General features: G+C 38.9%; 1 protein-coding gene across 1 annotated transcript; it reads left to right on the top strand.

Moving 5' to 3' along the window:
- The first annotated feature begins 262 nt into the window (after positions 1 to 262).
- On the top strand, positions 263 to 15179 carry LOC145771394 (annexin A7-like). The gene is made up of 7 exons (XM_082583156.1): positions 263 to 404; positions 1285 to 1379; positions 10332 to 10466; positions 11523 to 11672; positions 12547 to 12717; positions 13245 to 13433; positions 15050 to 15179. Exons 1-7 carry the CDS (start codon positions 305 to 307, stop codon positions 15170 to 15172), a joined length of 963 nt encoding a protein of 320 aa, XP_082439282.1. The 5' UTR covers positions 263 to 304; the 3' UTR covers positions 15173 to 15179.
- Positions 15180 to 15683: the final 504 nt, after the last annotated feature.

Raw genomic sequence — 15683 nt, 5'->3', positions numbered from 1 at the left:
ACCCTGAAAAGATCGAGAGAAAATTTTTAAAAAAGCCGAAGTCGCTGATCGCAGTTCTGATTGACAGCAATATAATATGAGCCAGATTTGAGCGCAATTGTTCAAGACAAGGGTTTCCAAAAGTCCCACTTACTAATTGTTACATGCATAACAATGGCTAAATATAGCCATATCTTTTTTTAAATAATCTATTCTAAGTGTGTCATTAAGTAGCACATCTCAATAACAATCTCTGTTTCATTTAACTTACTGTTTAGTTAGTAGTTTTCTAGTTTAGTTTCCCATAGATCTTAGTGTGTTTAAAATGGCTAGACAAGCGAATTACTATGGATCTATCATTGCTGCCACGCATTTCAATCCCAGTGGAGACGCCAGCTTGCTCAGGAATGCTATGAAAGGAGCAGGTAAGTTATTGCTGATGATTGAGTGATGAAACTCATCATATTTTAATTCAACATGTTATATAGGCTACCGTACTGCAAAAACCAACCAAAATTATTGATGCCGATCTTATCTTGACAAGAAAATGTGTTCTGCTATGATCAATTATTTTAGTTGTATGTTTTCTAGCCCACAGATTGCTACTCTGAGTCTATTCTACTCTATTAACATCTTTATTATTGGAAGTGGCTATTTTTACACAATGAAGTGTTGCCAGAGTTAGGATTAAAGTTAGGAAGGGTTAAGGTAAGGGCTAGAGCTAGGAATAAGTTTAGGGTTTTGATCTTTGCCCAAGACCAACAACATTTCCAAATACAAGTTTTTGTTTTCAACAGCTTTAAACTTTGCTCAAATTAGGGAGGAATTCCTTATCTGGCAACACTATTGAGGCTATTCTTACACTATATAGTGTAAATTTAGCCACAGCCTTACTTATTTTGGAAATGTAAGCATTATATCTTACATCTTTTCAACATTTTTCACATGTTCAACACCTTTGTATATTAAGTACACATTTTCATATGATCAACATCTATTTTTATTAATTTTAAAGTATCAAATTTAAAGTGTGTCATTCAGTAAAGCTTGAAATTAGTGTTGAAAATGAGTGGATTGCCACCATTTATGCTGCAGAAGTTGATATGTTAATCATCAAACTGGAACTTTTTAAATATATATTGATCAGGTGATAAATGATACTAGCATATGCAACTATCTAATGACAGATAGTTTGTTGTGCATTCATTGAGTAATATGTGCTGTCTTTTCAATGGTTTTTGAAATTATAAAACACATGCTTTTGTACAGTATTATATATATGGAACTGTTTTACATTTTTATTAGGAACTGATGAGGCAACAATCATTAAAATTTCGACAGCACAAACAAACTCGCAGAGGCAAGAAATAAAAAAGGCATATCACAGAGACTACCAAAGGGTAGGTTATCTTACCACAGGAATGAAAATTTACTCCAAGTTTAATTGAAGTTTTTTTGAACCTGCAAAATATTTATATACACACAAAGTGTAGGAATTTAGCTTTGTTTCAGCTCAGCAATATAATTGATTTATTTTAGCTATATGTATGTACATAATGAATATCTGGCACAGCGTTTCCTTGTAACCGCTATCACACCAGGTGTGAAAATCAACCCGCTAGTTATGTCTTCAACTTCAATGCAAAGGCTGATTTGCAACTATTTTGCATGTTAAATTGACAGTAGTAGTGGTTTACCCCACACCCAGCCTAGGTCATTCTTTGAAGTAGCCTAAAGGTGGTAATAATAATAGATTCAAACGTCTTCATCCAAAAAACAATTATATACCGTATACAAATTTTTCACTTGCAAATGCTGATAGTAAGGCAAACCGGGGCGTGTTGTCACAGCAATTTTTTTGTACTTGCACTGAATGCTTCGAGTCTATATATATTTGTAGCACGTGCTTTGTTAAGAGTTATCTTCATTTTGAGGTTAGCAAAGTCAAGAAAAGACAGTCAGGTTTAGCTTAAATTATTATCAAAAATTTGGTCATTGATGTAAATTTCACTAACTTTTTAAAATTGTGTGACGCTTTCATAAGAGCAGTCTGACCGCAAATATGAAATCAGTTTTATAGCTTATTATGTTAGAAGTTTAGCTGACACTTTAGAAGTTGATAGCGTGCCTTTTCTAGCTGCCATTAAAACTTTTGTCTGATTGCGTACATCGGGGCGAGTTGTCACAGCTGTGATGATGGTCACAGCTTACGAGAGGCAGAAGCAAAATTTGGCATAAACTACCGAACACTTGGTCGATATGTGAAGGCAAGCAAACAAGACCCAAAGCAGTTGTTGAATTAATTTCAACTTGTTTATAAATGTGTAAATTCCACGTAATAAAATTTGATTTTGTAAGGCAAACCGGGGCATGTTGTCACAGGTTTGGGGTTTTTCGATTTGTGCTTTTGCTAGGACAATGTAAGTGATTTGGTTATATCATTCGTACACTGTCCACTTACACTTCCTTTTGCCACTAGTTAAACTTTTTAATCGCAAAAGGATTTCAAGAAAATCAATGTTTTGTAAAAAAATTTGTGACAACACGCCCCGTGGATATAACCAAATTACTTGCATTGTATATAGCAAAAGCACAAATCGAAAAACCCCAAACCTGTGACAACACGCCCTGGTTTGCCTTATGTTGATGTTATATGTTGTTGGGTGTTGTTAAGTCAAATGAAAACTGCAAATAAGGATGATAACTAAATAAAATTGATTCATAAACTGTTTAAGAAAGTAACAAAAGGTAATTTGTAGTTGCCGAGTCATATTCGCTATTGTATGGTTTCGAGGCAGCAATGTTTTGTTTCTGAAGAGCAAATACCAAATAGCCTAAACTTTCCTTTCCTAATTATAAAAAGTATATTGACACATTAGCAATGTGGTTCACATGATTTCATATGACCTCAAGGTCAAAGTTCAATGCTCTTCCACATCAATATAAGTTCTATCAGTGAAGGAATCAGTGCTGTTGTTATGAGACCATGGAATTTTGCTTAATCATGCACACTGCACAGTCTAGATCCATTTGCTTTTTCACATGCTGTTCTTAAACAGTAAATACTATTATAGGGAGGTATGTTAAAATTAAAAAAATCTCAGTACCCCCCAAAATTATGCCACTGGGTGTAAAAAAATATATTATGAAAAAATTTTTGGGTTGCCCCTCCGGAAACTCCCCGCTACCGGGGGGTCTAACGAGCGATTTCCAAAATGCATTGGATTTGACACCTAACTTATGAACCGGTGGCGGTGGTCATAGAAAGCTCGGACTAGTCTCAAAAGTTTTGTCTTGAAAAGTTAAGATAGGAATGTAACAGTTTCAGAAGTTTCAGGTGTATAGTTTGCCCGTATGATACAAGCCCATTTTGGCCCAAAATGACCATTTAACCTACCGCGATGGTACAAAATCAAAAATTTGGTAATAAATTAGCCTTAATGAGTTGGAAATGGGCCTAAAATTTTTGATTAATATGCTATGATAGGGTTGCAATATTTTTGCATGAGTCATAATTATATGCACGACTTGACTATGCTTCAGGCACATCATTTCCTGCAAACATCAGAGTGTGTTACTTCATCATAATCCATCGTCGGTTTGTTCCCCACTAGTGGGGGTGGCCGATTGTTTCCGCGCAGCAATTGTCTTAATCCCTTTTCTCCATTTCACCCTGTCCCTTGCATCTTCCTCCTTTAGTCCGACTTTTTTAAACTCATCCTTCACTTGTTGTTTCCACGTTCTTCTTGGACGACCGCGTTTCCTCTTCCTATCCACCTTTAGATCTAGTGCCTTTCTAAGAAAACTTCCTTCCTCCCTCCTTATCACATGTCCATACCATCTTACTCCATTTGCTCTTGCCAGTTGGTCTATGGTCTCTCTCATCTCTAGCATATCCAACAATCATAGGCGCCTAACTATTTTTTTGGCCGTGGGGGCGAAAGCGTGTTTCACCAGCAGCAACGTAAATTCAGCGAAATGTCATGCAGATGGATGACGTAATTATGTCGTCACACTAGAATTGCTTTTATTGCCACACTCGGAGTTATCGCTACGTTCGACCTACCGTTAATTATTATAAACAAAACTCGACCAAAACACATGCTATGCGTCTGCGTTGGCTAGCGGTTGATGGAGTGCGATTCTTTATGCTAAGCACAACATAAAGTTTAGCAACGAACTAGATTTATTAGCATGAAACAAGAGACGAAAAGGTTTACTAAAAGGTATTGTCTGTAAATGGAATGAAAATACTAACTTGATCATACGCTTGAAAATATACCTGTTGCAAGCAAAATCATTCATGTTTACATCAATTCAACAGCACGTCACCTTGAATAAATTTAAAAGTTGCTGACATCCGTAAACAGCCCTTGAAAAATAGTTACGGAGAGACGTTTGATTAAGTTTTCGACTTGACATTGCTCCCTTTTCACTACAATATCGCAACTTATGGCTGACCAGCGTTCAAGTTTCAATTGGCTGTAATACGCCCGTTTTCGTGTTGCAGATGAAACAAAAGATGCGCATATTCCCCGCCTTTGATCGGGTTTCTATGGCAACGGTCGTGTGTGCGCCATGCAGTTTGCGCGTGTCCATTGTTGTGTTGATTATGCCACATGTGCGCAATGCGGTTTGCACCAGCCCTTGTTACGTTGGTTAGTGGTTACCTCGGGCCGAGACTTCAAGTTCATTTTCACAGCAAGCGATTCACTGCCGCGACAATTCTCTGCAGAGGTTTCGACTTTCGAAAGCGACATCGAGTCTGTTTGCATGCGCATAAAGCTAAACGCACGCTGCGTCAACGTAGCAAATTATGTTGTTTTTGAGTGCATTCAACATCTGATGACATTGAATCGACGCAATATGGTAGATTTTTGCTATATCTCAGGCAGCGAAATCAGTCATTTTACATTGATTCAACGTCTGCAGACGTTAAATCAATGTAAAAATGACAGATTTTTTTGTCTGGTGTGGGATTGTAGCATCGCTACTCTGATACCAAACATCTGATGACATTGAATCGACGCAATATGGTAGATTTTTGCTATATCTCAGGCAGCAAAATCAGTCATTTTACATTGATTCAACGTCTGCAGACGTTAAATCAATGTAAAAATGACAGATTTTTTTGTCTGGTGTGGGATTGTAACATCGCTACTCGTTCTAGTGATTATTTAGCGCGAAGCTGTTGCGGTTTGCATTTAAAAATGTTTTCCTGCTGCCGATCGCTAGTTCATCTATTGTTTTATGTATCAATGCAGCATAAAAAGTTGCTCCCACTCATAGATATGCGTGGGGGCCTGGTCCCCACGCCCCCACGGGTTAGGCGCCTATGCCAACAATTCTTCAGTCCTTTTTTCCCTTCTCGTTTTCACCCCACACATTGCTCTCACCATTGACCTTTTCGTTTTTCTCAGGATTGCCAGTTCACTCTCTTTCAATGCCCATGTCTCGCTACCATATAGCATTGCAGGCCGCACACAGCTCCGATATATATACTTTTCCTTTCATCCTTAGTGAAAATTTTCTGCCATACAACATTTCCCCACATTCCCTGAACTTTGCCCAGCCCAATCTTGCCCTTGTTGTCACCGCTGCTTCACATCCACCACTTCCATTTATCCGATCACCCAGATAACAGAAGTCTGTCACTGTTTCGATGCCATGGCAGAACTCATCATCATGGCCTTCCACTTCATTCCTTCCTTTACTGCATTTCCCACAAACAAAACACTTCGCCAATCTTGTTGCGGCTCTCTTGACATTAGCACATCTTGCATGTACCCACTTTCCACATTCCTTGCATTGCATTGAATTTCTCATCACTCTCTTGCCACATATTCCACAGGGATCTACTTTGCTCTCAACAACTGTTCTTTCTGCTCCACTCACCATCACTTTTGTTTTTTTCAAGATTCACCTTCATACCCATACACTTCTTTTCGTCAATTGATATGTCCAAATCGACATTACCTAAACCAACAATTCTCAGCTCGATTGATGTTTGCTTGCAAGAACACTGTAATGAAGTTAAGAGCTTGCTTGCTCTATTCCTTCAATCTTTTGCTAAAGGCTTGGCAACTCAAAAAGGGTCTCTGTTTGGTTTTGGTCCTGCTGCAAATGAGGACACACGATCGCTGTTGAAAATTGGTTCGGCAAGAGATGATGTCCTACAGAAACTGGATAATCTTCCAGTTCACAACCTGGGTGAAGAACGTAGTGTCGGATTAGTGAACTACAAGATAAATATTTATGGTAAAAGAAATCTTGATACAGTCTCCAGAAGTGTAGTTCTCAACAAAAGCACGGATTTACTTGAAAATATTCAGAAGATTGACAAAAAGAAATGGAAAAAACCAGAACAAGACAGGAAAGAAATTAGACTGCAATGGACTGAAAAGATGAAAGCTTATCAAGAAAAATGTTACTCTGAAAAAGAAGCTCTTAATATCAGAGTAAAACTTGCTGATTTAGATTTCCTGAAAGCGCAAAATCCACCAGGGCCTTTTACCACTTCTGAGGAAGTGAGTGCTAACCTTCAAAGTGATGCTGTAACAGATCACATAAAGAACAAAAGACTTTGCACTGAAGTTTGCTATGCAAAGAAGACATGCCTTTCCCTAAAATCAAGTGCTTCAATATTCCGACTGAAACGAGACTATAGAAATTCCAGATTAGAAGACTATGCCAACAACCTTATCAGCTAGTTAGATAATTCACGTTCGCCGTTCATGTGCAACTACAGTATAACAATGTCAGACCTACAAAGTGTGCTTTCTGCTATGCATTTGCTTACAGAGGCAAATTCAAGCTCCACATCAAATGACCAGGAATCTGATTCTGCAGCACCAGCCTATCAAGTTGGTGAGTTCGTAGCTGCCATCTGGATTGAAGGAAGCTAATAACACTGGTACCTTGCTAATATTGTTGAAGTTGTGAATGATGATGCCTTATTACTTACATACTTCAAGAAGGTTGGCAACTGTAGAGATGGAGAAATATGGATTTCCCCTGAAAATCCTGAACTTCTCGTTACTGATACTTTCAGATCATTCATAATAGCTCGGATGTGTCGACTTGTGTTGTATGTCAGATCTGTCCGAATCAAATGCTGTGTTTCAAATGAAACAGTTCAACTATTGAATGAAGCTCTTAATAAAAAGTTAAAAAATTACTAACTAATTTGATATCTGGAACTACACAATACTTCCATAACATTGGACTTTTGAAACATAACTATTATTATTATTTATTTGCGTCAGACAAAGCTGTCCATATCCAAAACAAAGAAATAATACACAAACTGCAAATGCACAAACAAATAAACTATCATTTATTATTACATAGCATCCTGTTCTTATTAATTTATCAGTATATATAGTTTACAGTAGCGTATACTGAATATATATAATACGTCGCATTGATAACTGACACGTACCGTATTTTACGGACCATAAGGCGCACTTTAAATTCTTTTTTTTCCTCATAAATTGATCATGCGCCTTATGGTCCGATGCGCCTTATGTATGGATCAAGTGCGGTAGTGCTTTATTGCCTACACTCAAAACCAGTACCGATATACCATTATATATGGTCCGGTGCGCCTTATGGTCCGGTGCGCCTTATAGTCCGGTGCGCCTTATGTATGAACAAAAAACTAATCAAAGCAATTTATTGACAGTGCGCCTTATAGTCCGGTGCGCCTTATGGTCCGTAAAATACGGTACATTTATTTATATTTAAAAAGAGCAAACATGGGCAAGAAAATTGAAAATGCTTTGTAATGACTGGCTGTATGCCTATATTTCAATTTTTAAGACATTACCCAAAACGTCTCTGATTTTAAACGTAATGACGTCATATAATCAATCAATTTTCTACAACTAGACATGCATATGATTCATTTGAAAGTACTAATTCGAATCATAACGTTTTAAACAAAAAATTATCCCGGTTTCAATCTGATTAAGGTAAAATTTTAAATTTCATACAATCACGATAGGCCAAATAGGCCGTTTTGGGCCAAAATGGGCCTGTCCATACACCTGACACTTCTGAAACTGTTACATTCCTATCTTAACTTTTCAAAACGAAACTTTTGAGACTGGTTCCAGCCTTCTATGACATACGGTTCAAATTTTAGGTATCAAATCCCATGTATTTTGACAATCGCTCATAAAAACCCCCGGTAGCGGGGAGTTCCCGGAGGGGTAATCCAAAATTATTTTCATAATATGTTTTTTTACTCCCAGTGGCATAATTTTGGGGGGTACTCAGAGTTTTTACTCAAAATTCGTATTTTAACATACCCCCTTTAATAAAGACTACTAAAAAAGTACTCCATGCCAAACGAAAAACCCAAGCAGAGTGAATTACAGAAAATACAGTTACCATTCACTAAAAACCATAGATTTATAATTTATGCAAGTATTATGTATAGTTTTGTACATAGGCGCCTAACTATTTTTTTGGCCGTGGGGGCGAAAGCGCGTTTCATCAGCAGCAACGTAAATTCAGCGAAATGTCACGCGATGGATGACGTAATTATGTCGTCACACTAGGATTGCTTTTATTGCCACACTCGGAGTTATCGCTACGTTTGACCTACCGTTAATTATTATAAACAAAACTCGACCAAAACACATGCCATGCGTCTGCGTTGGCTGGCGATTGATGGACTGCGACTCTTCAAGCTAAGCACAACATAAAGTTTAGCAAACTAGATTTATTAGCATGAAACAAGAGACGAAAAGGTTTACTAAAAGGTATACTGTAAATGTTTTGAAAATACTAACTCGATCATACGCTTGAAAATATACCTTTTGAAAGCAAAATCATTCATGTTTACATCAATTCAATAGCACGTCACCTTGAATAAATTTAAAAGTTGCTGACATCCATAAACAGCCCTTGAAAAATGGTAACGCCTAGAACATCACATAACTAAGGCGAAAGAGAAAATTGAATTGAGCCTTGTTATTGTCATGAGTTACCAAGGGGGGGGGGGGACTTGTATACCTGGGACTGGTATATAAGTCCCCCCCCACCCCCCTTGGTAACTCATGACAAAGACAGGACTCAATTCAATTTTCTGTTTCGCCTTAGTTATGTGATGATCTAGGTTTTTCCTTGAAAAATAGTTACGGAGAGAGACGTTTGATTAAGTTTTCGACTTGACATTGCTCCCTTTTCACTACAATATCGCAACTTATGGCTGACCACCTGACCTGCTTTCAAGTTTCAATTGGCTGTAATACGCCCGTTTTCGTGTTGCAGATGAAACAAAAGATGCGCATATTCCCGCCTTTGATCGGGTTTCTATGGCAACGGTCGTGTGTGCGCCATGCAGTTTGCGCGAGTCCGTTGTTGTGTTGATTATGCCGCGTGTGCGCAATGCGGTTTGTGCCGGTAACGACTAGAACAATAGAACGTCACACGCCCAGGGCGAAAGAGAAAATTGAATTGAGTCCTGTCTTTGTCATGAGTTACCATGGGGGGTGGGGGGACAGGTTATACCTGGGACTGGTATATAAGTCCCCCCACCCCCTTGGTAACTCATGACAAAGACAGGACTCAATTCAATTTTCTCTTTCGCCCTGGGCGTGTGATGTTCTAGTCTTTTCCGTTTGTACCAGCCCTTGTTACGTTGGTTAGTGGTTACCTCGGCCGAGACTTCAAGTTCATTTTCACAGCGAGCGATTCACTGCTACGACAATTCTCTGCAGAGGTTTCGACTTTCGAAAGCGACATCGCGTCTGTTTGCAAGCGCATTAAGCTAAACGCACGCTGCGTCTACGTAGCAAATTATGTTGTTTTTGGGTGCATTCCACATCTGATGACATTGAATCGAAGCTTCAATGACATTGAAGCAAAGTGGTAGATTTTTGCTATGTCTCAGGCAACAAAATCTGTCATTTTTACATTGATTCAACGTCTGCAGACGTTGAATCAATGTAAAAATGACAAATTTTTTTGTCTGGGGTGGGATTGCAGCATCGCTACTTGTTCTAATGATTATTTATCGCGAAGCTGTTGCGGTTTGCATTTAAAAATGTTTTCCTGCTGCCGATCGCTAGTTTATCTATTGTTTTATGTGTCAATACAGTATAAAAAGTTGCTCCCACTCAGAAATATGTGTGGGGGCCTGGCCCCCACGGCTTAGGCGCCTATGGTTTTGTATGTTTTTTAAAACCTTCTGATGATCTCAATATGTGAAATGGCTTGTTAAGGTTTTTAGTATATAAATAGTATATATTATAACTATCGCATTTAATCTGCTATTCTTCATGTCGATAAACCCGATTAAAAACTTATGTTCGATACCTTTCAACATTTTCCCCTGTGTGCAGGATTTGATGAAAGATCTAAAGTCTGAGCTGAGTGGGCATTTCCGTGACGCCATCATGGCTTTGTATATGCTTCCTTCAGAATTCGGTGCCAAGAGTCTGCACAAAGCTGTGAAAGGACTAGGAACTAAAGAATCAGTAAGCTGCTTTCTCTTTAGAGACTTGTTAATAAATCATGTGACTTCCCGTGATTGACATAAAGAAGTCTGTAATGTTGTTACCCAATTGCTTTCAATACACTATGAAACCATACGGTACAATAGCTTGTTCATATTGCACCAATGCGATCAAACGATTCAAAGATTTGCATAGATCTGTAAAAATCCCGTAAATACAACGAACAGTGTTTCATCACATTTACATTTATAATGTGTAATGATAATTTTGATAATTGAAACAACAACGAAAATACCGTAGATTTAGCGCAATGCTGTATTTACTGTTAGTGTTATCCGGTTAGTTGTACAATTGGATCAAAATATTAAATTTGATCCAGGAAATGCAGCCTAATGGCGGCGTCTCTGCATGACCGTGCTGAAATTATATCTTGCCAAGAGCTGAGATCAGTATCCACGATAAATAAAGTTATATACCGTGCAAAATATATCTAAATAGCATTCAATATTGTTAGTATGGTGATTGCATTTCGTCAATATGCTTTTGTGTTGTGCCATTTACTGCTGAACATTGAACAGGTAGTGTTTACCTGTTTCCACCCCTTTGATAAAGTCGGTTGTATCGACTAGCGAAACGGCTGAAATGAAAGCTGAGTATCATTATTAACATCACGTGGTAACCTAGTATAGTCACCAGAAGAACGCAAGTCATTTTATAATCAAATGCCTGATGAACATTCTCTTTGTATTGAGTATTTTACAGTAGTTGGTAGGGCCGCATATCCACCACTCTAGAATCTCTCTACTCTCTACACACGCAGTCGCTTTTGTAATTTTACACAAAATACAGAAAACATCTGCATTGCAACAAAATCACATGACAAAATTGGTAAGTTTTGTCGTTAATTAAAGTTTTCGCTTGAGTTGCACATAGGCAGAGATGTCACGAAAAGCTTCAACTATCCTGACCTATGAATTATTCAATACTTAATGATTACGTAGATTTATATTGCTTGTGTACAGGTAGCATATGACAAAGCGTGTTATCGAAGTCCATGTATAATACTGTATGTTTCAGACCCTTGTTGAAGTTTTAGCAACCAGTAGCAGCGAAGATATTAAAGAAATCAATCGATTCTACCAAAGAGATTACAGCCATGTGCTTGCCACGGACTTAATGGGAGACACAAGCGGCGATTTTAAAAATTTGATTGTATCAATGAATACTGTGAGTTGAATGAACGATTGGCGGGTTTGTTAAATATAGGTGGACAGGCACAGTAGGAGAAAATTTGAGCAAAACAATTTTTTTTAGGTCAAATTTGCTTGATCTTGTGTCTATCCATCTGCGATTTACAAATTCGCAAACGGTTGCTGTAGACACCTTCAATTGGAACGTTTTTTCTTAAGTATTGGTTCTGTAACGAGGATAACTTTGATGAAGGCTAAAAATCACACAGTGTTATGAGTGTAGATTAGCTTACAACAACTCCAAAAAGCTGAAGTGGATATAAAATTGGCTGTTGAAAGTCGTTAGAGTGTAAATTAGAATGAAAAAATTGAATTCTTATTTCTTGGTTGATTCTGTCGGTTGAAGAAGCTTACAGTGGCTTTACACCACAGAAAGCACGGCCATTGAAGTGAACAGTCATATTTCTATGTGTTGCTCAATTCCCCGTTGTTGCCAGTTACCACTTTTCAGTCGTACTGAAGAGAAACTCCATTCTGCCCCAACATTGTGACTTGAATCATTATCTTCATTCACGACAAATGCTGTCATATAGTGATTTTTCGTGCGTGGGATTTTGTTAATCTGTCCGTCGGATATACGTAGGAGCTGTTGTTGTCGTTCGTATGAAGCAAAAAGTTTGTGACAAATAGAATCAAGTTATAAAGTACGCGAAGGCCGGTTGTTTTGACGAGTGAGTAATAAACGTGGAAGCCTGAATCAAGGGTAATGTGGTTGGCTGTCTGTTCACCTGACACCACACTCACTGGCATGCAGCAGAGGCCCACATGCCCCATCATACAAACAAACGGTAGCCTACTTAAAACAGCCGAGTCCGGTTTTTAAGAGGCTGTAATCAGAATTTTGTTTGCAGGGGTCGCGGGACTGCAGTGGGAAAGTAAACGACGCCAAAGCTACTGCTGATGCTAAGCGTTTGCTGGCGGCGGGGGAGAAGAAATTGGGAACAGACGAACAAACGTTTATTGACGTCTTTACAATCAACAATTTTCCGCAGCTTCGACAGATTTTCATCGAATATGAAAAGGTGCTTTAAAAACTATAATTTAACGAGGAATAAAACCTCTTTTTGTGCTTTCCGTGATATCTACCGCTCGCTTTACTTGAGGTTCAATTGAGTCAGTTACCAGCAATTCAATTGATTTAACTTTTTTCGTTGACGTTACTATTTGGTTGTTTGGTAAGTACTAAGCAAAGTAACCAATGTTATTACTCTTGTTCTTTCGGTATATTCTCTGGTTACAAAATATTACTCCATCTAGGTGTGCCTCTACTGCTAAGCTAGTTCAAAAATTCGTCATTACCTTGAAACTGCAGCAAACCGGTTGTTTATGAAAAGGAAGTCTAGCAAGACTGTCATAGAGATAGAATATGCAGACGACCAAAACGGTGGCAAGACAATATTCACACATAAACCAGACTCAATTATACAACGCTTGTTGAACTTTCACATACTAATCTAAACTTATGAAAGCCTGTCACTCATGTAGATGCGCAGACTGCTGCCAGTGCAGATAGGAGTTGTTACGAACAATGCTTTTTACTATTTACTAGATAGCAAAGAAAGACATCGTCGATTCAATAAAATCAGAGTTTTCTGGCAACATAAAAGACGGCCTGATCGCGATTGCTGAAATCGCTCGAAGTCCGTCGACTTACTTTGCCAAGGCTCTACACAATGCAATGGAAGGAGCAGGGACCAAGGACGATAAGCTTGTCTGGATCATAGTGACGCGATCAGAGGTACGTCTTAGCTTAAGTCAGGGGTTTTTAACCAGGGGTGCGAGACCTGTGTCTAGGTGGTGCCGGGATGCTGAATAACCAAAGTTTGTTATAATATGACGAAAGAAGCAAAGTCGTTTTACCAGGTGTCAACAAAAATTTCGAACTGTGGGCGACTATTACTTTTCAGCCAATCCTAGGAGGGGGTGCGAGAACTGTTTGGTAATTTCAAGGTTGTGCCGACAAGGCAAAACGTTAAGAACCGCTGGCTTAAATGATAGATCCCTCTCCGCCTCCTGAGTCCTGACACTTTAATTAACTCCAAATGAAGATGGTGGTACCTCCAGTCTTGGAGCCTTAAGTGCGTGTGTAAGCTTGCCCTAAACTCTTTCTCTAAGGCTTACAGTCTAAGCTCACACCAGCTTGTTTCTATAAATTCTAAATCCGTGAGCAGTTGGAAATAAAGGTTAAACAGATATCGTCCCACAGCAATGTTTGTGTTTTGACCAATCACATTGATCTGTCTCTTAAAGGGATACTAAAGGAAAACCTGACTTGGCGATTTTCCACGTTCTTTGTGTTTAAATTGCTGCCATAAAACGATTTTCAATAAAATTTTGCCCCATTGCGGTCTGACCACGAGTGCACGCGTACTTTTGTCAGAGCTTTCAAAACCAGAATCGGCCTGAGCAGCGAAGCGTGCGACTGTACAGTCTACGTAATAAAAGACGAGCAATCAGCTGATCACGCAACAGTTGTTACTGCCGGCGATTTAACTGTAGGCTATGTATTTACAATTGTACATCAAAACATCAGATTTTAACGTCAAAACATCAGACAGTTTGCTCAAAACCTCAGATCTGATGTTAAAACATCAGATGTTGTAACGTGGCTTTTGTTATTGCTGTCTTTTATGACGTATTCTCGAGCTGTGTTTGCACTTTTTGGTCATTTTAAAAAAAAAATAAATAAATGAAACATTGGACTTTGGGCCTTGCCAGCGCCATTGAAAACAATTTTTTTTCGGTAATTTTTTTTTAAATGTATTCTTGAATGTTCAGTTTACGCATTTTAATGCTTAATTCACGTTTGAAAATTTCATTTAGTATGCCTTTAAAACAACCGTGTTGTGTATACGACTATACATACATACTATTCTCGCAACAGACGAAATAAACGGTTTCTCTCCCTCTTTCTCTCTCTTAGCAGCCCCACTGCTTGGTTAGATAGGTTTACTTACCAACGACATTCGGTTGGTTGGTTGGTAGAAGGCTGTGGGGTGTAGGGCATTGCTTGTATGAAATACTGTAGATATTTTCCCAGCTGGAAAATTGCAGTTTGTGAGTTGTGACCCGCAAATGGACAAAACTTGACGTTATTTGCAAACTCAACTGATGTCCAAATACTTTGCAATAACCATTTGTTTGCGTGCTTCCCTTAATTTCTCGGACCCTGGCGTAATGGTCTTGCCTGATCCCTCTTACGCCACATTTTTGTGAGAATAAATTACAACAATTTATTGTTGTCGTTGCTCGTGACTAGTGACTACTAATCACGCTCATCACAAAGTGGGAAAAATTATCGAAAAATGTCACTTTTTTCGAACACTAATCGGTGCTTGTCTAATTTCTTGCCAGATCGACCTTGTCAAAATCGACCAGGAATACAAGTCTTTGTTCAACAAGTCCCTCAGTGATGCAATTACGAGTGATACTAGCGGTGATTACAAAGCGACGATGTTGGCCCTTCTTCCTCACTAGACGGAGCAAGGTGTAAATTTATTGTATCGCTTGCGATCAGGGGCGCCGGAAGCGGGGGGGCAGGGGGGGCGAATGCCCCCCCTGCCCTCAATTTTTCTGCAGGTGGGGGGGAAGGGGGGGCAATGGTGCCCTTTTAAAGTCATGTAAGCTACTGCACATTCTGCAATATAACAATTTCTGCTTTTCTCCTTAAAACTCTTTGTTTTTTTGGCAGCCATCGTGGCCTACCGGGAGCTCCTTCTCGGCGGCCAAATCTGCGTGCTTGGAGGCCAAAATACAAAATAACGATAGCACAAGTAAATAGAATTAAACTTGCAACAATGCTAAAATCATCACTTAGCGTTGTTGAAGTCTGGGTCTGGGCGACGTCCTACAATAGAATCGTTGCACCACGCAATAACTGCTTCATCGGGATTGTAATCCAGTACTGCGGGACCATCTAACGACACTCGCACGAGTGTCTCCAATGTGGCTGATTTTAAAGAAGTTCGCCACTCATCTAGAATTATTT

Source organism: Aplidium turbinatum, chromosome 5, assembly GCF_918807975.1.
Source record: "Aplidium turbinatum chromosome 5, kaAplTurb1.1, whole genome shotgun sequence".
NCBI classification, from domain to species: domain Eukaryota; kingdom Metazoa; phylum Chordata; class Ascidiacea; order Aplousobranchia; family Polyclinidae; genus Aplidium; species Aplidium turbinatum.
Note: the sequence above shows the minus strand (reverse complement) of the source record. Positions and strands in the feature narration are given on the sequence as shown.

What these genes read in the sequence shown, in the direction of transcription:
- LOC145771394 (XM_082583156.1), top strand. Translation starts at nt 305, where the DNA reads ATGGCTAGACAAGCGAATTACTATGGATCTATCATTGCTGCCACGCAT. An exon ending in ATCACAGAGACTACCAAAGG is followed by an intron (nt 1,380 to 10,331) that starts GTAGGTTATCTT and finishes CCCTGTGTGCAG; the next exon opens with GATTTGATGAAAGATCTAAA. An exon ending in GACTAGGAACTAAAGAATCA is followed by an intron (nt 10,467 to 11,522) that starts GTAAGCTGCTTT and finishes TGTATGTTTCAG; the next exon opens with ACCCTTGTTGAAGTTTTAGC.